Raw genomic sequence first — 18,706 nt, forward strand, 5'->3', positions numbered from 1 at the left:
AATGTTGCCATTACCTGCCATGCCCCCTGGGAACATTTTGAGTTTGTGAGTATGCACCAGTAGCTCCTTATTTACAAATAAAGGGAAAATAGAAGCAGCCATATCAGTAGTTTAAAGAACTAAAAGGTGGCTAGAGATTGCCAGATTTCAGATTTCAAATCTGCATGCTGAGTTCCTGATGGTCACTGCTCTACTTCAGCTAAAACAGAGGTTAAAAGGTCTTCCCAATTCAGGATATTCGGGGCATTTTCAACACAGTATTCCATTTACAAACATACTATAAGATTCTCTCCTTCCTCCCAACAGTAAGAACAAGGCTCCTCGGAAGCTCAGGGTCAGGAACCAGCAAAGAAAAGCATAAAGGTGCTTTGGGCTGTAGAGTGCTTTCCTCTGCAGCAGGGCTGACAAACCTCTTCTGTGAAGGGCCAGAGAGTCAATAGTTCAGGTTTGGTGGGGACACAAAGTCTCTGTTGCCTACTCTTCATCTTCTTGGGTTTTGTTTGTTTGTTTTTAAGCCCATTAAAAATGCAAAAAAAACATTCTCAGCTCCGGGGCCTGGGTTTGACCAGGCATAGTAGTTTGCTGACCTTTGCTTATTTAAGGAAGTAGCAAAAATAATCCCCCAGAAATCAACCCGTCTCCAGATCAGTCAGTTCTGTCCTATTCCAGAAGCCAAGGCAAATGCAGACACTGTCCCAGGTGTGCCATGGCACAGGGCAGTGGAGTCAGACTTCCACCTGACCTTTGTGCTGGCCACCTTGCTCCCCAATAGACAGTATCATGGGCAGTAAGCTCACCATGAAGCAGTCTTGGTGGTGCCGTGGTTAGGAGCTTAACCACTCATCGGAAGGTTGGTCTCTTAAACCAACCCGCCACTCTGTGGATAAAAATGTGGCCATTAGCTCCTGTTAAGATTGCAGTCTCATAGACCCTGAGGAGCAGTTCTGCTCTGTCCTAAAGGGTGTCCACGAGTTGCAATCAACTGGACAGCAACAAGTACGTGGACACTCACCTACATACCTCCCATGGGCGGTACAACATTTAGCCCCTGTTTTCTTTTCTCATTTTTCTTCCTAAAGGATGAACTTCAGCAAAGTAACAATGGCAGATAACTGGTCTGAGGTAGGAGCAGGGATCAGTTAATGAGTAAGGAAGTCCCATCTGATAAATTGAGAGGCTTTTACACAGTCTTTTCTAAAAAGCGGACAATCTTCCCACAATCCCCAGGGGAGGAAGCTTTGGAATGGAGGGTGCCCTGGCCACTCATTGAGGTTGAACTCCTAGTGAAATGGTCCTTCCTGGCTACTGCATGTACCAGGTGTACTTCAGCCCCCAAAGGTGGGTAGAATGTTAGGAGCATTGGGCCTCCTGGGACCACCAATAGTTACTTAAAGTCACAGATGAGAAGATAAGGGAGCAGAGAAATCACCAATAGTTACTTAAAGTCACAGATGAGACGATAAGGGAGCAGAGAAACCACCAATAGTTACTTAAAGTCACAGATGAGAAGATAAGGGAGTCGGAAGGGAACAAATGAAATACCACAGAAGAGAATGTTGACACATTATGGAAAACATGACTAACATGGTCAAACAATGTGTGTGCAATTTGCCAAATGGAAATCTGACTTGCTGTGTAAACTTGTACCAAAAACTCCAAGAATATTATTTGAAAAAAACAAACAAACAAAAATGCTGGGACCTTCTATCTAAGCTTTGTACCTTCCTGGGGAAGGCATTGTTCAAAATCTGACTATTTGAGAACCAGTTGGTTGATGTGAACCAAATTGATGAGCCTATGTAGAAATGACACTAGATTGCAACTCATAATTGAGAAGAGTGCTGTTTTATTCACTGTCTTATTACCGGGCATAATAAATCCAGGCGGTGTATGAATCTCCAGTGGAGATGATAAAGTCTGAGGAAATAGAATCAGCCTTGCAAACAGTGGATCTCAATGAAGACGGAGATGCTGTGCCTGAACCCGCGGAAGTAAAACCCAAACAAGAAGACAGCAAGCCAGCACGAAGCCCCCTGATGATGTTTTTCAGGCAAATGGTAAGCCAGCCACCTCCAGCTCTGTTTGAGCGGGACATCCCAGAACAAAGGATTCGGGCCATGGTGTATGAGACGTGATTATGGGTGGTACATATGGAATGAGTGGAATATGAATTACACAGAGGGACAGTTTCTCTCCATCTTTCAGGTCAGTCACAGAGAAATTCTTGGTGCATTGCTAGTAACCCTTCATCATTCTTTAATCCTTGCCAATCTCCTCTTGACAGTTACTGCGACAGGGTGCTCACCCGATTGCAGCGATGGTGAGGTGGGCGCAGGACTGGGCAGTGTTTTACTTTGTTGTACACAGGGTCACTATGGGTAGGCATCGACTCCACAGCACCTAACAGAAACAGAAACAAGCTTCCTTTTTAACCAAGAAAGAGCTGATATTGGATCCAGAGCTTTGGAAAACCACAGCATTCCCTAGAAGTTAACAGCATCGTTAACTTTTGTTTTTTAAGTTTCCTTCTGTTGGTGGCAAATTATGCCACTCTTCTTATCATGCTAATGCTATGAAGTTTCCTTTAAAACATATAAAGGACAGAAGGTAGTTTTTTTTCAAGGATGAAGTAATGACTAGTCCAAGTTCATCAGGCAACAGTTTTGAAGGTGATGTGTCAGAGATGAAAATTTGGGCGAAACTGACCCATAGATACTCATATGAGAAAAATGACAAGGATATTTTAATAGTTAATAAGTATGACTTAAGGAGCTCTGTTAGCATAGTGGGTTATGCATTGGACTGCTCACTGAAAGATCAGCAGTTCAAATCTACCAGCCAATCTGCGAAAGAAAGATGAGGCTTTCTGCCCCTGTAAAGATTTACAACCTCGGAAACCCTAGGTTGTTAAGTGCCGTTGAGTCGATTCTGATCCACAGCGACCCTGTGTAAGGTTTCCAAGGAGCAGCTAGTGAGCTTGAACCACCGACCTTGCAGTTCAAACAACTTTGCAGTCTGATGCATTAACCCACAGCGCCACCCCAGGACTCCTCAGAAACCCTATACAAGGTCGCTATGAGTTGGAGCTGATTTGATGGCACACCACCACCACCACCACAAAATATAACTTATTATTAAGTGCCATCAAGTCGGAACCAACTCATAGCAACCTTACTTATGGTTCTCCCAAGGAGCAGCTGGTGAGTTTGAACCACTGACCTTGTGGTTAGTAGTCCAGTGCTTATCCTACAGAGCCACAGTACAGAGGAGAAAGAAGGATCCCTGGTGGTGCATAGGTTAAGTGCTAGGTTACTAACTGAGAAATTGGTCATTTGAACCCACCACCTGCTTCAGAGGAGAAAGATGTCGAAGTTAGCTTCTGTAAAGATTATCTAAAAGCAAACCCACTGGAGTTTACGGGGTTCAGATTTGTAGCAACCCTATAGGACCTGGTGGAACTGCCACAAAGGACTTCCAAGGAGTCTGGTGTGGCACTGTAGGATAAGAACTTGACCCCAAGGTCAGTTTGAACTGCAAGGTCAGCAGTTCACACTGTCCATTCACTCCTCAGAAATCCTAGACAGCGTCACTTCCTGTATAGAGTTTCTGAGGAGCGGCTGGTGAGCTTGAACCTCTGACCTTGTGGTTCAAACTGACTTTGCAGTCTAGCACATTAATCTGCAATGCCACACCAGGGTACCCCATAAACATTACAGCTTGGGAAACCCTGTGTGAGAGCTCTACTGTCCTATAGACTGCTGCGATTCAGAATTTATTCAACCGCAGTGGGTTTAGAAAGAATGTGCACAGATACCTTTTGATGCCTTGGAGGATTCATGTTCATTAAATATCTAAACAGTCAGAAAGTTAAAGACAAATCCAATCATACGACAAACCCAAGTTGAAGAAGAAGAAAAAAATATACAAAATGTCATGTCATTGATTGAATACTCTTTTAATGAAAAGTATGAATTTCATTATAGCGTGCTTTTATTTTTGAGGGTATCTGGAGATTTAATCCTTTGAGAAAGCAACTCTCTAATTTCACAGGCTCGCCTTGGCAGGGGATCATGTGGAGTCCACAAAACAAACAAAAGTCTTGCAAGTGGCCATTGAGGCCTGTTAGAAATCACTGATAACACCATTGACGGCATCTTTCCTTTTCTCATTAGATTCTCATGGAGAAAGAGGAGTAAAGTAGCTAGCAGGTCAGATGGCTGGAACTCCCCCAAAGTGCTGGTTATTTGCTCTGTAATTTGGATCTCAGAATGGATACCAAAATTGACGTTTTTTAAAGCAGTTTTTACACACTATCAGGAAAGAAAAGACAGACCTGTTTGGGGTAACTTATCTGAATTACAAATGCGATCCCCAGCTAGCTTGCCATAGTATTGAGGGGGATCCAACTTTCCTAATTCTGAATGGAGTTGAGAAATAGAGAAAAGGAAGCAAAGTTTTCCAGATAACCGGGCTAAGATAACCTCTTTCATCTGAAAGAGGGGAAAAATATAGAGGTTACAAATAAAACATAAAACCCCTCTGAAACACCCATTGCATCCCTCCAAGAAAACCCTTAAATTGGAATGAAATCCCATATTACTTAATTCATCCCTCCAAGCTTTCTGTTAACACAGGGTTGGGGAAGTTATAGTTGCACACAGTTGTACAGAATGTTGTATGTTTCTGTTGCGCATTGTTGTAGCAGAACTTGTATTTCTGTTGCACATCATTGGGGGAAATGTCCTAGTAGTTGTTGTTGAGTGCCATAGAGTTGATTCCAACCCATAGCGACCCTGTATAGGGCTTCCAAGGAGCAGCTGGTGAACTTGAACTACCGACCTTGCAGTTCAAATGACTTCACAGTCTGATGCATTAGCCCACGGTGCTACACCAGGGCTGCTGGCAATGTCTGACTTGTTAGGGAACAAAGTAGGAACAAAAGAGTTGTTTGTAATTGGTGCTCAGTGGAATAGAAGTAGGAGACAGCGTTTTCCCAAACAATTCTGAGTGAAGTCAAAGAACCAGTTGTTATGCTTTTCATTTTGTTATGGGAGTCCTGGTGTGGTGCTGTGGGATAAGCCCTGGACAGCAAGGTGAGCTTAAACCACGAAGTCCGCGGAAACCCTATACAGGGTCGCTATGAGTCAGAACGGACTCAACAGTACTAAACAGCATCTTTCCACGAGTTGTCCCAGACACCTCCTCTGTTTTATATGCAAATATGGGTTAAACTGGACTTGGGGTAGGGTAAATACTGGACTGAAAACCACAAACCCGGCAGTTCAAGTCCACTAGCCTCTCCACAGGAAAAAGAGGAGGCTTTTATGTCCACAAAGATTTACAGCCTCAGAATCACTATACAGGGTCACTGTGCGTCGAAACTGACTTGACAGTATTTAGGTACTTAACAACAACAACCACAGCATTATTCTTGACAAAGTTTAGGCTGGGAACCTAACATTATTCTTTCCAAGACTCGTATGGCTGTTAGAATTTCCCCTAAAGATTCCAGATGTCCTAATTATCCTTATCTTCTATTCGGGTTTATTTTCTTTAGAACACTACCATGCCATTGTAACTGACTCAAATACACAAAAGGCCTGGGCTTTCCAGTTTAACACAACCCCCACCACTTCCGTTGTCAAACCCAGCCCAGCGTTCATTTGTCTTCCTGGCCTCTTGCCCAGGGCTATTTGAATTGGCCCCTGATACACATTCAGTTCATTATTTTTAACAGTTTCTTCAGATCACATCATCTGGACTTACCCTACTCTGATCGACCTATTGCACTAGTGATGAGCATCTGGGTTGCTTCCAACTGTTTTTGCAATTCATTTATTCACTTATTTAGCAAATCATTAGTAAGTGTCCATGAAATTCCAGGCACATGGAACCCTGGTGGTGCAGGACTAAGCACTCAGTTGCTAACCCAAAGGTCAGAAGTTTGAACCCAGCATCTGCCTTGCAGCAGAAGGATGTGGCCGTCTGCTCCCGTAATGGTTAGAATCTTGAAAAGCCTACAGACAGTTCTATCCTGTCCTGCTATGAGTCGGAACCAACTCATTGACAATTGGGGGGTGTTTTTTTGTTGTTTAAATTCCAGGTTAAACGCTTGACTTACAAAGTCGGTTTGAACCACAAGTTAAGAACTCAACTTACAAGGCGGTTCAAACTCACCAGCCACACCTAAGAAATCCTGAGATGGTGGCAATGTGCCTTGGAGCCGGTTCTGACTCAATACCAACCCTGTACAGGGTTTCCAAGGCTGTAAATCTTTACGGGAGCAGAAAGCCTCATCTTTCTCCCATGGAACAGCTGGTAGTTTAGAACTGCTGACCTTGAGAGATAAACAGCTGTTTGGCAGTTAACTTTGTCCCCATCTCCATGGAGCCAGGAGCTCTACAAATCGGGTTGCTAACCTCAAGGTTGGCAGTTTGAAACTCCCAGCTGTTCCACAGGAGAAAGATGAGGCTTACTGCTCCTGTAAAGATTTACAGCCTCGGAAGCCCTGTGCAGTGTGAGTCAGAACTGACTTCACGGCACTTGCGCAGCAGCATCATGGAGCCAGGAGCTCTATCCACATTCTCTCCCGTGCTTTTTGAACCTGCTTTGAGTAGTCTGTGTACTACTCTCTGAAGTATCCACCGATGTCCCTGGATGCCAACACCAACAATTCTTTCCAGGAAACCTTTTTAAGTGGTATTTTCATGGCTCTTGAGCTGGCTTCAACTCCTTGGGTTTATGCAGGGAAAACAAAGCAAACAAAAAAAAATGGGTTCGCTGCTCTCCAAGTACATCATTACAGAGTTATTTTGAGCCCAATATGGGAACATTTTCAACTGCTTTTAGATGTTATTAGCAAGGTAAGTTCTTTTTTAAAAAATTAATTTTGTAGAAGAGAAAATTCAATTGAAAATATACCCTCTCTATTTTGTTTTTCATTTCTTCCTTAATAAAAGCATCGAGTTTTCTAACTTCTATCCTTTGCCCAAAGAGCTATGGTCGGCTTCAAACCAAAAGGTAGACAGTTCAAACCCACCAGCTTCTTCAAGGGAGAAAGACAGATGAGGCAGTCTGCTTGCGTAAAGAGTACGAGAAGGCAGCCCTGTTTGTCCTAACGGGTCTACGAGGAAGCCTCTTAACAGCCATGGGTCTGCTTTGGGTTTTGTATCCTTTGCCCTTCCTTAAGTTTCGTTCTGATAACTCATTCTGCCATTCAGTGGCAAAATAACCGGCAAAACTTGTAAGAGCCGGAACTCACTGGGAGACTTTCTTGGTTTTCTGGGTCTCTGACTATGTGCAGTCTTACCACTTTCCTATCACTCATTTGATTGGAAAATATTTCAGTTTTCTTTCTCTGGCAGATTTCGGCTTTATACTGGCTCTGGCTTTTGCAGGTTTTACTGTATTTAGAGTCCTGGTGTGGCGCTGTGGGTTAATACGCCAGAAATGCAAAGCCATTTGAACTACAAGGTCGGCGGTTCAAGCTCACCAGCTGCTCCTTGGAAACCCTATACAGGGTCACTATGGGTCGGAGTCGACTCGATGGCGCTTAACAACAACAACAACTGTATTTGGTTGAGTGTTTTTTCATTCAAGTAACTAATTAAATGCATTGCCCAGTTGATTCTGAAGGAGATCTTCTCCTTTCTAGAAATTAAACTTGCATAAAAATGAAAGTAAAAAGAATAGACATTTCCAAAATTGCTATAATTTAAGTGAAGGAGGTGGGAGCTGGTTATCATGTATGTCCTAACATTGTATTCAACACATATAGATGGACCGCTTCACAAAAGAGTCTCTGGGTTCCTATAGGATTTCAAAATAATTGCAGGGACTATCTAAGACATCTGCCATGCCCTAAATAGAAAAAGATTTTCATACGTATTTAATTCAACTGTATGTCAGAAAATTAGATGTTTGAAGTGCTAGTATATTTTTGAACAGGGAGTGGGTTGATAACAGCATTCATGTACCCACAACCAGGTAGGCAGATGAAACCTTAAAGGTGGTAGAAAGAAATATATAAATGTAGATGTAGAATCCATCAATATTAATAACACTTTGTACTTGAAAAGTACTTTCCTCCTCCAAACTATTTTCACATACATTATTTCATTTAATCCACTTCATGTCTCTTAATTCTTCTTTGGACCATTAGTTTTATAAGATGGAATAACTTTTCTTAAGTTTACAGAAAGACAGAGAGCTTTAGTACTGAGAAAACCCAAGGCCTAAATAGGAAGACAGCCATGAAATTATAATGCTTTGTTTATTACATGCAATCCAATAATTCTAATAAACCTTTGGAATTTACTGTTTGGAGGGAATGAGAGGGTGGTTTGTTATGGTGATTTAAAAACAAAAAAAACAAAAACAACAGAAGTCGTGTTGCCTAAGTTTTTTATCTCAAATTCTTCCCTCTTAAAATATAAGGAGGCTTAGGAAATTTCATGGAAAAATGGTATTAAAAGACAATGGTATTTTTCCACAAACATTTTGAAGCCCGCTTATATTACTGCCAATTTGCTCTGTAAGGAAAAGCTTTCTAAAGAAAGAAGCATTTACTGAGGCAATTCCTGTCTCCCCCATAACTTGCCCTCCTTCTTAGCTTAGAAGAAGGCTCACTGTACATGTGTTACTGTTTGGTTACTCATAGTCTTTGGTTATTAATGTTGTTAAGTGCCATCGAGTCAGTTCCGACTCATAGCAACCCTATATAGGGTTTCTGAGGAGCAACTGGTGAGGGCGAACCACCAACCTTGCAGTCCAGCGCATTAACCCACAGCGCCACACCACAATCTTTGATTATTACTAGTCATAACAATAATAAGTCAAACCCAACCAGTTACCACCGAGTTGATTCCAACAGATGCTGGTTGCATGCACGTAGGTTAGAGTAGTAGCCCTGTGTTGGCTGGGGTTGTCAGTGGCGGGGGTTTTTTGGAAGTAGATAACCAGACCTTTCTTCCGAGGCACGTGAGTAGATTTGAGTCTCCAACCTTATGGTTAGCACATGAGTTAACAGTGCCACACAGGGATTCCAGTAACAATAATGGTGTTGTTAAGCGCCCTTAAGTCCGTTCTGACTCATAGCAACCCTGTATAGGGTTTCTGAGGCATGTCTGGTGGGTTTGAACTGCTGTCCTTATGGTTAGCAGTTCAGTGCTTAACTTACAGTGCTACACTTGTTGTTAAGTGTCATCAAGTTGGTTCTCATTCATACCCTACATAGGGTGGTTTCTGAGGAGCGGCCAGTGGGTTTGAACTGCCGACCTTGCAGTCCAACGCTCATCCTACAGTGCCACGTTAGCTACCACCTGTTTACCTTGGGTTTGTGATCTGGCAAGCCGCGTGCTATGTACATTAACTTGCATTTCCTCATTATTAATAGAAAACCCTCTAAGATAAACCTTCTCCCTGCCCCGCTGTGTGGGCAAGAAAAGAGGCGTCTAAAGTGATTAGATCATGTGTCCAAGTCCTCTGCTTCCAGCAGCCAGTTCTCGCTGAGAACACCAGTCGGGGGTGACACAACCGGAAGCTCCATTTTCATAGCTCCTTTAGTCTTGTTTTTGGTGGAAACTTAGTTCAAACGGCTTTGCAGTCTGGCGCATTAACACACAGCGCCACACCAGAACTCCAAAAGCATAGACACAGATCTTCTAAACATCACCATGGCAACAACAACAACAAAAATCAGACCCATTACCATCACATGGATTCTGACTCATAGTGACCCTGTGTAGCAGGGATGGGGAACCTTTCTTCTGCCAAACTTTATAACATCATTCACAAGTCACACAAAATTATCAGCTTAAACGTTTCCAGGACCTTACACAGCCGGCCTACTGGCCGGACATCCCCCAGTCTTGCTATATAGGGTGTCCTAGGCTGAATCTTTAGGGGAACAGACAGCCTCATCTTTCTCCTACATAGTGCCTGCAGGTTTGCCCTGACTCACAATTTTATCAGAGTTCCAATTCCATTTCACTTGAGGATTTTGGTAAAATACAAAACTTGAACTCATAGTCTTGGTCTATCCCAGAAATGTCCAGTGGACCCAATTCTTAGAATGGTTTGATTGAGAGGTTGCTCTAGGGAATAATTTGCTGGTGTACTCAAGCATATTACAATTTCTTTCCAATTCTTCTTGTAAACCACCACTGGGGTGGGATTAAAAAATGACTGCAAATTTCATTTGCCTTCCTTTCAGAGAGCTAGGAACTGATCAGCAAATACATCTACTAGAATTTTAAGTATCTACTTCACATACAGGAGCTCTGGTAGCGTAGTGGTTACGAATCGGGCTGCGAACCTTAAAGTCAGCAGTTTGAAACTACCAGCCGCTCTTTGGGAGAAAGATGAGGCTTTCTGCTCCCGTACAGATTTACAACCTCGGAAACCCTGTACAGGGTCGCTATGGGTCAGTTCCGACTGCACGGCACATAACCACCACCACCACTTGACATACATCTGGAGTCCTGGTGTGGCGCTGTGGGTTAATGCGCCAGACTGAAAAGCCGTTTGAATTGCAAGGTCAGTGGTTCAAGCTCACCAGCTGCTTCTTAGAAACCCTATACAGGGTCACTGTGGGTTGGAACTGACTTGACGGCAATTCCCAGCAACAACAACACTTGACATACATTGGATTGGAGGTCCTGGTAGTGCAACAGTTAAGTACTCCGCTGCGAGCAAAAAAGTCTGCAGTTTGAACCTAGCAGAGGCTCCAGTAAGGCCTGCAGCCTCGGTAACCCTCTGGGGCAGTTGTGCTTCCACCTGTAGGGTCGCTGCACACAATGTCACATGCTAAAGATGGTTCGACCTTCTCAGAGTGTGAAGCCGTATGGCACAATGAAAGATATAAAGTGATTTCATTACTGTGCCAAGCCTGGATGCCACAACGGAGAGGTCCCTCTGAAAACTCTGTGTCTGATGTTCTCATGAATGGAAATAAACTTCCAACAAGAGTTGCTCAGGATCACACTGAAAGATCTCTCAAAACACTTGCTGCTGTTGGTGATGAGTGCTGCTGTGTTGGTTCCGACTCATTGCAACCCTGTATAACATTTCCAAGAAGCACTGACCTTAGGGAAAATCCTTAAAAAGTCTTGAAAACCCTTTGTTAAAGTGTTATGTGGTCTGGTAGCATTGTGGCTGCAAATCGGGCTGCGAACCTCAAGGTCAGCAATTCGAAACTACCAGCTGTTCCGTGGGAGAAAGCTGAGACTTTCTGCTTCCGTAAAGATTTACAGCCTCGGAAACCCTTTGCAGGGTCACTGAGTGGGACCGACACTACCACCACCAAAGGAATTTTAATCTCTTTAAACAGGAATGGTGCTACTTTTGAATAACAAAAGTCCAACATGACTTATCCTCATTTTTGTCTGAAAGAGGGCTTCGTTGTAAGTGCCTTCTAGTCAGTTCCAGGAGTCCTGGTGTGGTGCCGTGGGTTAATGTGCCAGACTGCAGAGCTGTTTGAACTGCAAGGTCGGTGGTTCAAGCTCACCAGCTGCTCCTGGGAAACCCTATACTGGGTCAATATGGGTGGGAACCAACTCGACAGCACTTAACAACAATAAGTCAGTTCCAACCCTGTGTAAAGTTTTTGAGAAACAGCTGGTGAGTTTGAACTGCTGACTCGCAGTTCAGCCGACCTTTCAATCCAGTGCTTTATCCTACAGCGCCACATCAGGACTTTTAGTAGAGTAGGCTTTGTTGTCACTAAGTGCCATCAAGTTGGTTCCGACTCATAACAACCCTATATAGGGTCTCCGAGGAGCGACTGGTGAATTTGAACTGCCAACCATGAGGTTCACAGCTGAAAATACAGACTGCAGTGTGATCTGGATTTGTCAATGACCCGTTAGTATCACCTGGAGGGCTTGTGAACACTGACCGCTGGGCCCACCCCCAGACTTTCTGACTCATTAAGTCTGGAGTGGGTATCAGGAAACATGCACTTGTAGAGTGGTCCTGATGCAACTACCTGGGAAGGAGGCTTTGAGAACCATCAGCTTATAGCATTTCAGAGCCAAAGCAGTGAATTCCACTCTATTCCATCCTGTCCTGCATGCCACTGGCCAGTTTTGTTAGTGAGTGCTGTCGAATCAGTTCTGACCCATAGTGACCCTGTATAGGGTTTCCCAGGAGTGGCTGGTGAGCTTGAATCGCCGACCTTGTGGTTCAAACCAACCCTGCAGTCCCGTGCATTAACCCATAATGCCACACTAGGACTCCATCTGGCCACTGGCCACAGGGGGCGCTAAAGGATGGAAAATGGATGGCTCCAGTTAACCCATCTCTCTACTAAGGGGGAGAATGTGTCAACAAGACAGTCAGCCCCTAAATGTTACCAATGGAAGACCACTAACGATGCATTCAGATGCTCACTGTTCATTCATTTATTCATTCATTCAGTTCCGCCACCCCCGGATTCCAACATTAGTGTTCCCATCATACTGATATAGTTCTAATTGTTGTTGTGTGCTGTGGAGTCGGTTCCAACTCATAGCAACCCTGTACAGGGTTTCCGAGGATGTAAATCTTTACGGGAGCAGAAAACCTCAACTTTCTCCCGCACAGCATCTGGTAGTTTAGAACTGCTGACCTTGAGCTTCACAACCTGATTCGTAACCACTACGCTACCAGAGCTCCTTATAGTACTAATTAGTGTAGGACATTTTCATTGTTCTCTTTGGAGACCAAGACTTGAGTTTAACCCTGGTTACAGATCACCACGTTGAAAGTCAGACTTCTCATTAGTAATAATGTGTCCTTGCTTGGTCTTCCATTTGTTTTGATCCCGCATCTCAGTAGAAATGCTCAACGCCACACATTTCAGAGCCCCATCCCCCCACCCCCAGCTCCCCATCTTGCTGTACTGTGGTGACTGAGAGACCCTTGTCTGTTTATTGTTGTAGTCAGTGAAAGGGGACGGAGGGAACACCGTCCCGGAAGGAATCAATGGGAAAGGATCCGCCTGCCAAGTAAGTGATGTGTGGACTCGGTTTGGTGGAGGGCTTAGCTGCTCTGTTCTCACTTCTTTCCATTCTTGCTGCCATTGCACGTCTCAGCCACAGCCACACCTAGATTCTGCGCTTGATGTCCACCAGGCACCATAGTGTGCTCTGCAGATAGATGCACAGGCAAGCCTGGGTTGCTCAGCTCTCTCCTATGGCAACATTCTGCACACGCCCTTCCTTCTTCTTTCCGTGGAAAATTCCTTCCTCTCCTTCAAGTCTTGGCAAGAATGTCACCTCCTCAAAGAGATCTTCCTTGTCTGTCTGCCATCGCTGGGACTTGTTCTTTTACTTCATGGTGATGGGGTTAGTGCCATTGAGTCCAATCCAAATCATAGCCTTCCTGTTTAGGGGTTCCAAGGAGCGGCTGGTGGGTGAGTTTCAACCAACAGTCTTGAGGTTAACAGTTCAGTGCTTATCCTACAGCACCATGCCAGGATCCTTACTCCATGGTACTTATCACAAGTTGTAAAGATTCACCGGGTGGGTAGTTGTCTCTCTTCCCCACCCTTCTCACCTCCATCTGGAGGGCGTGTTCTTGGATTTTTCTACCACTTGGCATGGTGCCTGGCATACAGTCCAAGCTATTTCTTGAATCGATATGTGAAAGAATCAGGTTCCTGTGGTTCATTTCCATGATTTTCTGTATCTATAGAAATATAGCTGTGTGCTTTTTAATTTTTTTTTTTTTTAAATTAACTCATGCTCAGCATCCTATTTTATAACCTGCATTGGTTTTTGTTTTGTTTTGTTTTTTGAGTGTGGTGACTTTGTAGGATAAGTACTGGACTGCGAACCAGAAGGTCAGTAGTTTGAGCCCACCAATTGCTCCACAGGAGAAAGATTCGTTTCTGCTCCCACAGAGATCTACAGCACCGGAAACCCCATACAAGGTCGCTATGAGTCAGAACTGACTCCAGGGCACTTAACAAGAACAACTTTTAAATTTTTTTAGCTGAAAACTGTACCTTTGTGAAAATGTCATCCAACATTCCTCTGTTGATTTTGGCAGTAGTGAGAACTGACTAAGAGTGTGTACTGTGGACTCAGATTGCCTGAATTTGAATCTTGACTTTATTTTGGCATTATAAACGTTGTTTATCTGTATAACTTGAAACAAATTAGCAAACCTCTCAGTTCCTCGGTTTCCTCATCTGTACAATAGGCTAGTAACAGTCCTGGCTGGTAAAATCATCATGGTTAGGTGACTTGCTGTATGTAAAGCCAGCACTTAGAGTATGTTATTGTTGTTAAGTGCCATCAAGTCAGTTCCAACCCACAACAAGCCTGTATAGGGTTTCCGAGGAGCAGCTGGTGAGCTTGAACTGCTGACCTTGCAGTTCAAACCCATTTGCAGTCTGGCACATTAACCTATAGCGCCACACCAGGACTCCACTTGGAGCATGCCTACTACCAACCTAGGGCCATGGAGTCAATTCCAACTCACAACGACCCCATACAGGGTTTCAGGGACTGTAAATCTTTACAGGAGAAGACAGCCTCACCTTTCTTCTGCAGAGCAGCTTGTTGTTGTTAGGTGCCATCGAGTCAAAACCGACTCATAGCGACCTTATGCACAGCAGAACGAAACACTGTCCAAACCTGGGCAAACCTCACTACTGTTGCCACACTTGAGTCCATCAATGCTGCCCCTCGGCCAATCCATCTTGCTGGGGGTCTTCCTCTTTTTCTCTGACCCTCCACCTTACCAAACATGATATCCTTCTCCAGCGACTGTTCCCTCCTGACGATATTCCAGAGCAGCTAGTGGCTAGCAGCCCGGCACCTAACCCACAGGGCTCCTTTGCCTGGTACGGAGGACTCCGGAGATGGGTGCTGCTGATTGTTTAGTTACCATTACTGTAGTGATGCTTCTGGGAGGAAAGTATTGTGGCTGTAGAGCCGGGCTGGGGAACATCCAGCCTGTAGGCCAAATAAGGCCCACAACATCATTTGGTCTGGCCCTACCAAGGCATCACATAAGGGACGTGTGGATTCAATGTTTGACCAACTATGTTGCTGTTGTTGTCAAGTGTCGTTGAGTCGATTCCGACCCATAGCGACCCTATATAGGGTTTCCAAGGAGCAGCTGGTGAGCTTAAACCACCGACCTTGCAGTTCAAACAGCTTTGCAGTTTGGCGCATTAACCCACAGCGCCACACCAGGACTCCTTGACCAACTATAGCAGGCTAATTTTTTATTTTTATTTGTTTAATGTTTTATTGTATATTGTGTGATAGTCTACATGGGGGAACATTAGTTTTACATTCATTCCATCATACATCGTCTCATTGCCATAGTTACCATCACGTCCATGCATCATCACCCAACCAAAGGGTGTACCCTGCAATCCCGCCCACCATCCCCTCACGGTCCTCAGCACACAGCCCCTCGCCCTCTCTGGATCCCTAGTCCCCAGCCATTCCATCTCTTCACGTCATCCTCTCTGTCTCAGTCTCAGGCCTCACTGCTCCTCTGGGTGGGGTCCCGCTCTCTGCTCTTTTCCATTGATGGTCCCAGGGCCCTCCACTCCTAGACTGAAAGGTTAATCACTCTCCGCCTTGCTATAAAATGTCCACCTTTACATTTCCAGTCCTCACAATCAGTCCTGGTAACAATTATTCACCCTTGCTTCCCAAGGGACTCATCATAGCAGGCTAATTTTTAAGTTGATAATTTTGTATAGCCCACAAATGATATTATAAATTTTGGCATAAAAAAGGTTCCCCACCCCTGCTCTAGTGTGGTGCTGTGGGTTGATGCGCTGGACTGCAAGGTTGATTTGAACTGCAAGGTAGGCAGTTCAAGCTTACCAGCTGCTCCACAAAAAACACTATACAGGGTCACTATGAGTCAAAATCAACTCAACAGCACTTAACAACACCAACAACTCCTGCTCTAAAGGATAAGCACCGGACTGAGAACCACAAAGTCAGCAGTTCAAACCCACAGCAATTCCTCTGGAGAAACATAAGGCTGAAAAGATTTACCAATCCTGATGTGGCGCTGTGGGCTAACATGTCAGACTGCAAAATCGTTTCAACTGCAAGGTCGGTGGTTCAAGCTCATCAGCTGCTCCTCAAATACCCTATAAAGGGTTGGCATCGACTTGACCGCACTTAACAACAACAAAAACATGCATATACAGGGTCACTGTGATTGGAACCAACTGCACAGTACAGTAACAACAAGAGCAGTATTGCTCACATGACACACTCAGAGCTGGTGACTGAGAACTCTCAACAGTGTGCAGTGTTCCCGTTGGCACAAAAAGTGACTGCTGGCCATTCAACTCACTGTGACTGAGACCTATAGTGCGTCCGTGCCACCCTGGCACCAGGGACCAAGCACAGAAGGGTGAGATGGAGCAGTCGTAAGTGAGCAGTAAGTGCCCATCGTGATGAGTGCTGGAGAAGCAGCAGAGCACGGCTTCCCAAGAGAGGAGGCCGGGCGTCTTCCAATGGGAGAGCCAGGGACTGCATCTCCTAGGGGCTGGACTCTCCAGGTGAAGTCCTGGGACTGGAATACACGGGTGCCTGGAACACAGGCGGGAGAGACAGAAGAGACGATGTAACATTCAGCAAGTATTTGCGGGGCTTCCTCTGTACGGTGATGAAGGCTGAGGACACAGAGATAAAAGTGTCATATAACAGACCCGTATAACAGCCAGAAATCTAAACCTGTTGCAGCCAAGTCACTTCCAACTCATAGCGACCCTGTAGGCAAATGTAGAACTGCTCCCACAGGTTTTCCAAGGCTGGCAGTTCAAATCCACCAGGCACTCCTCTGAAACCATATACATTGTCACTATGAGTTGGAACCAACTCAACAACACTTAACAACAAACCTCGATAGAAGCTGACTATCACATTTTTCTCCGGTGGAGTGTGGATGATGGGTTTGAACCACTGATCTTTTGGCTAGCAGTAAAGCACTTAACCAGGCCACCAGAGCTCCACTTGGACCCACATCACCAGTACCAAGTGCTGTCAAATCAATTCCAACCCCGGACCACCCCTCAGTGTCCAAGTACAGCTGTGCTTCACAGAGTCTCAGTGGCTAGGAGATTGTCAGGCCTTTCTTCCAAGGTGCCTCTGGGAGGACTAGAACCACCAACTGTTTGGTTAGTACCTGAGCACCTTAACTCTCCACTACTCTTTCTGTCAGTTTGCCATACTCCTGTGTGTTTCTGTGATTCTGGAAGTTATGCCACAGGTATTTTAAACACCAGCAGGGTCACCTATGGTGGGCAAGTTTCAGATGAGCTTCCAGATGAAGACAGACTAGGAAGAAGGAGAGACGAACTACTTCCAAATATTTGGTCTTTGAAAATCTTATCAATAGCAAAGAAACACTGTCAGATATAGTACTGGAAAATGAGCCCCTCAGGTTGGAAGGCACTCAAAATGCGACTGGGTAAGAGCTGCCTCCTCAAAGTAGAGTTGACCGTAATGACACGAATAGAGTAAAGCCGATGGGAGAAAAGCCCGCAGGACCTTCATTTGCTGATGGGGCACAACACAAAATGAAGAGAAACAGCTGTAAACATCCATTGAATATCGGAACATGGAATGTACAAAGTATGAATCCGAGAAAATTGGAAGTTGTCAAAACTGAAATGGAATGCATAAACATCGATATCTTAGGCATTAGCAAGCTGAAATGGACTGGTATTGGCCATTTTGAATCTGACAACCACATGGTTTACTATGCAAGGAATGACAATTGAAGAGGAATGGTGTTTCATTAATCATCAAAAAGAACATATCCAGATCAGTCATGAGGTACAACGCTGTCTGTAATAGGATAATATCCATGCGCCTACATGGAAGCCCAGTTAATATCACAATTATTCTAATTTATGCACCAATCACTAAAGCCAATGAGAATGAAATAGAAGAATTCTACCAACTTCTTCAATCTGAAATTGATCAAACATGCAATCAAGATGTATTGATCATTACTGGCCATTGGAATGGAAAGGTTGGGAGCAAAGAGGAAGGATGAGTAGTTGGAAAATATGGCCTTGGTGATAGAAATGATGCTGGAGATCGCATGATAGAATTCTGCAAAATCAATGATTTGTTCATTTCAAATACCTTCTTTAGACAGCATAAGACATGATTGATTATACACATGGACCTCACCAGATAGAATACACAGAAATCAAATTGACTACATCCGTGGAAAGAGACAATGGAAAAGCTCTATATCATCAGTCAAAACAAGGCCAGGGGCAGACTGTGGAACAGAGCATCAATTGCTCATATGCAAATTCAAACTGAAGCTGAAGAAAATTAAAACAACTCCATGAGAGCCAAAATAAGACCTTGAATATATCCCACCTGAATTTAGAGATCATCTGAAGAACAGATTTGATACATTAAACACGAAAGACCAAAGACCAGAAGAGTTGTAGGATGACATCAAGAACACCATACGTGAAGAAATCAAAAAGTCATTAAGAAGACAAGAAAGAAGGAAAAGGTCAAATGGATGTCATCAGAGACATTGAAACTTGACCTCCAGTGTAGAGATGCTAAAGCAAATGGAAGAAATGAGGAGGTACAAGAGCTGAACAAAAAATTTAAAAGGTCAGCTTGACAAGACAAAGTCAATTGCTCATATTACAATGAAATGTGCAAAGATCTGGAGTCAGAATACCAAAAGGGAAGAACAAACTCAG

General features: G+C 44.2%; 1 protein-coding gene across 1 annotated transcript in view; it reads left to right on the forward strand.

Annotated features, from left to right (window-relative positions):
* The window catches only part of BCAS1 (breast carcinoma amplified sequence 1), a 135,660-nt gene that overhangs the window by 100,520 nt on the left and 16,434 nt on the right, over positions 1–18,706 (forward strand). The window contains exons 10-11 of the mRNA XM_006839322.1: positions 1,884–2,057; positions 12,921–12,986. Of these exons, the coding sequence (XP_006839385.1) occupies positions 1,884–2,057; positions 12,921–12,986 (240 nt within the window). The remainder of the gene's footprint in view (positions 1–1,883; positions 2,058–12,920; positions 12,987–18,706) is intronic.

Source organism: Chrysochloris asiatica, unplaced genomic scaffold (assembly GCF_000296735.1).
Source record: "Chrysochloris asiatica unplaced genomic scaffold, ChrAsi1.0 scaffold00023, whole genome shotgun sequence".
In the NCBI taxonomy this organism is placed as follows: domain Eukaryota; kingdom Metazoa; phylum Chordata; class Mammalia; order Afrosoricida; family Chrysochloridae; genus Chrysochloris; species Chrysochloris asiatica.